General features: G+C 35.1%; 1 protein-coding gene across 1 annotated transcript in view; it reads right to left on the bottom strand.

The window, feature by feature from the left end:
• LOC108577267 (fibroblast growth factor receptor homolog 1-like) overlaps positions 1-4,153 on the bottom strand; it is a 141,611-nt gene that overhangs the window by 42,949 nt on the left and 94,509 nt on the right. Inside the window, exon 2 of the mRNA XM_017940401.1 lies at positions 3,788-3,927. Coding sequence (XP_017795890.1) covers positions 3,788-3,872 — 85 coding nt within the window. The 5' untranslated portion in view covers positions 3,873-3,927. The remainder of the gene's footprint in view (positions 1-3,787; positions 3,928-4,153) is intronic.

Below are 4,153 nucleotides of genomic sequence, written 5' to 3'. Positions count from 1 at the left end.
TTAAATTCATACCGACACACTTTTAACCCTTCGATATTCAAATTAATCTACATATAAAAATTGTAAGTAACAAAACTCCGTGGAGTGATTTTCATCTCCATGGTACTCACTTCCAAACGAAAGTGAAGGAAGAATCGCTCAGGTTTCAAAGGGTTAAATTCATAGGAAAACGAAACACGATCTCGAGGTACAGCTGTACGGAACACGCTGACCAATTAAATTGTAACACCGATTCTTCGGCGTGACATTACGTGACTGGAAAAAGGCCAAGATTCGAGGTGAACAAAGGACCCCCTTATAGGCTCCGTTTCAACGTGTCGATTTCTCGAAATTCCATCGCGTAGCTTGCCAACAGTTCCCGTTGTCTTTCACCGAGCAACGACGATTGGAAAAAGCTCGACGACGGAGAAACGAGCAGCTGAAAGAGGTATCGTTGAAAGAAATACACGAAATGATGCTAGTTTTCTGTGTTTTCGCTACCTTTTGTTTTCTCTTTCGGCGTTTTTAAAAAGAATTTTTCAACATCTTCATTAGCGGTTGTTTTCAGCCTTTGTTCTGGGAATCTTTTTCGATCTTTTTAGAGGTTTGGTGTAACGCAGAGAAATGTACTCCGACTTTTCGTAATGGAAAGATTCAAACTAATTCAGATTTGAATGTTTAGATTAAAAAATTCGAATAAAAAATTGAAGCTTGCAGATTTCAATTTGTACATCTAAATTTAAGAGATTTAATTCAAGTGCTCGAATTAAAACATTCAATGCTCAAATCAAGTATTCTGATTAAAGAATTCAGTGTCCAATTGGACTACTCAAATGAATGAATTCAATGTTCAATTCAAGTATTCGAATTAAAGAATTCAGTGTCTAATTCAAGTATTTGAATTAATAAATTCAATGTTCAATTAAAGTATTCGAACGAACGAATTCAATGTTCAATTCGACTAATTAAATGAATGAATTCAACGTTCAATTCGACTACTCAAATGAATGAATTCAATGTTCAATTGAGGTATTCAAACGAACGAATTCAACGTTCAATTCGACTACTCAAATGAACGAATTCAATGTTCAATTGAAGTATTCAAACGAACGAATTCAACGTTCAATTCGACTACTCAAATGAATGAATTCAATGTTCAATTGAAGTATTCGAATTTAAGAATTCAATGTCTAATTCAAGTATTCAAATTCAAGAATTCAATGTTCAATTCGACTACTCAAATGAATAAATTCAATGTTCAATTCAAGTATTCAAATTAACGAACTTCTGTACATTCATATGAACATTTTACACGTCAGAATTTAAATATAAAACAACAAAAAATGCAAGAATGATCATTTTCGAAAATTCGTCAAACCAAAATAAAAAAGACAGAAAAAATACAATTCTAAATTTAAGCTACCCAAAGTATTCGAACGAACGAATTCAATGTTCAATTCGACTAATTAAATGAATGAATTCAACGTTCAATTCGACTACTCAAATGAACGAATTCAATGTTCAATTGAGGTATTCAAACGAACGAATTCAACGTTCAATTCGACTACTCAAATGAACGAATTCAATGTTCAATTGAAGTATTCGAATTTAAGAATTCAATGTCTAATTCAAGTATTCGAATTCAAGAATTCAATGTTCAATTCGACTACTCAAATGAATAAATTCAATGTTCAATTCAAGTATTCAAATTAACGAACTTCTGTACATTCATATGAACATTTTACACGTCAGAATTTAAATATAAAACAACAAAAAATGCAAGAATGATCATTTTCGAAAATTCGTCAAACCAAAATAAAAAAGACAGAAAAAATACAATTCTAAATTTAAGCTACCCAGGATGAGAACATTTATTTCGATCGCCCGAAATCTACGGATCGTAAACAATTCGAAACGAAGCTAAAGACGTCGCATTCCGTGAATTAACAGAAGCTCGAGCTTCCTCGGATTTTCCACGGCATTTCACGCATATTTCCTTCCATCATCAAAGATCGCCTCGAGGAAAAAAGATGCTTCCTCCTGGCAAAAGGGGCGAAATTAAAAATATCCTCGCGAGTAGAAGCTGTACGATAGTCTTTCTTACGATTATGCCCCGTCATCTTTTATTATCCTCCAATCTTCTTCTTTCCAAGGAAAGCTCCGCTTTCTCCATCTTTCTTCTCCTCACACACTTCATCCATGTGCTTGTTTTTTCTAACTCGTTACACGATTTTTATTTTTATTTCTACACGTTCTTTTTTTTTTCGTTTTCTTTTTTCTTTTTTTTTGGCTCGTACGAAAATATCGCGAAGCTTTCCTTTACAAATCTATACTTTGCTCGAACGAGAGAGAAGCGGTCGAATCGTGCTCTTCCTTTTCCATTTGTTTGCGTTACACGAGAGTTTTCTGGCTGAAGAGAAATTTAACAGCTGAGAAGAGACGAGGAAGAAGAGAAGACGAGAGAACGAAAGTAGACATTCGACCGCTATACTTAATCGCGTGGCCACCGAAAACGGATCCTGTAACTTGGTTTACGCGTATTTTTAGCAGTTTTCGCTTTCATCCGCGAAAGAATCGCGACGACGATCGCTATCCCCGCGATTCTAGCAATTTTTCTCTTCGTACTTTGCTTCTGGTGCTCTCTTTTCTCGTGGCGGAAGGGGGTGGTATCTTCTTGAAATAGACAGGGTTCGGTTTGAGAGACTCGTTTTTAGGGTTATCGAACTATGCGAAGAATGAAATTTTCTCGGCTCAAAGATGGAAAAACTGCGAATATGGAGATTCGAATGATTGAAAAATTGGGAATGTGGAGATTCGAATGTTTGAAAAATTGGGAATGTGGAGATTTGAATGCTTGAAAAATTGGGAATGTGGAGATTCGAATATTTGAAAAATTGGGAATGTGGAGATACGAATGCTTGAAAATTTGGGAATGTGGAAATTCGAATGTCTGAAAAATTGGGAATATGGAGATTCGAATATTTGAAAAATTGGGAATGTGGAGATTCGAATGCTTGAAAAATTGGGAATGTGGAAATTCGAATGTCTAAAAAATTGGGAACATGAAGATTCGAATGTTTCAAGAATTGGAAATGTGGAGATTTGAATGCTTGAAAAATTGGGAATGCTAGCAATTTTTCTCTTCGTACTTTGCTTCTGGTGCTCTCTTTTCTCGTGGCGGAAGGGGGTGGTATCTTCTTGAAATAGACAGGGTTCGGTTTGAGAGACTCGTTTTTAGGGTTATCGAACTATGCGAAGAATGAAATTTTCTCGGCTCAAAGATGGAAAAACTGCGAATATGGAGATTCGAATGATTGAAAAATTGGGAATGTGGAGATTCGAATGTTTGAAAAATTGGGAATGTGGAGATTTGAATGCTTGAAAAATTGGGAATGTGGAGATTCGAATATTTGAAAAATTGGGAATATGGAGATTCGAATGCTTGAAAAACTGGGAATATGGAGATTCGAATGATTGAAAAACTGGGAATATGGAGATTCGAATATTTAAAAAATTGGGAATACGGAGATTCAAATATTTGAAAATTTAAATACTTGAAAGTTCGAATATTTACAAATTTTAATATTTGAAAATTCGGAAAATGTGAATTACGTGAAAAAGGCAACAACACTATACTCAGACAATACAACTACCTCCAAATTGATTTGTCTAACTACTCGAAATAATCAGAATACACGGCTTAATGGTCGGTAAAATCAAGGTGCGATAAAATCTATAAGAAAAATTCGCTCGTGCCAAGAAACACGTTTATGTCGTGTTCAAGCTTCACACGATTATCACTTCTCACCTAGTCGAACCAGCTGTCCTTGGGTAATTCGATCGATTTCCAACATCAGGAGTATCACAACGATCAGACATTTTGTGATCGCCATCCCGACTTCTTCGACAACAGGCACAGGCAGCTAGTGGCGCGGCATCAGTGACTTCCTGTAGACAGAATGCATAATTCACATACCTATTTACTATAAACTCACTTATGGCTATTATTTGCAGAAAATATCATTTAAAAAAGAAAACACGTTCGAGGTGTGTTTTCACTCTGAACAGCCATAAATTAAGAAGAAAATATTGCTCTCTGTAAATCCTCCAAACTTCGAGGGTAGATACTAAAATTCTCTTTTAAAAAAAATTGTAGAAAATAAAAATAAAGATT

The sequence above is a fragment of the Habropoda laboriosa genome, unplaced genomic scaffold (assembly GCF_001263275.1).
Source record: "Habropoda laboriosa isolate 0110345459 unplaced genomic scaffold, ASM126327v1 scaffold713, whole genome shotgun sequence".
Lineage (NCBI taxonomy): Eukaryota > Metazoa > Arthropoda > Insecta > Hymenoptera > Apidae > Habropoda > Habropoda laboriosa.
Note: the sequence above shows the minus strand (reverse complement) of the source record. Positions and strands in the feature narration are given on the sequence as shown.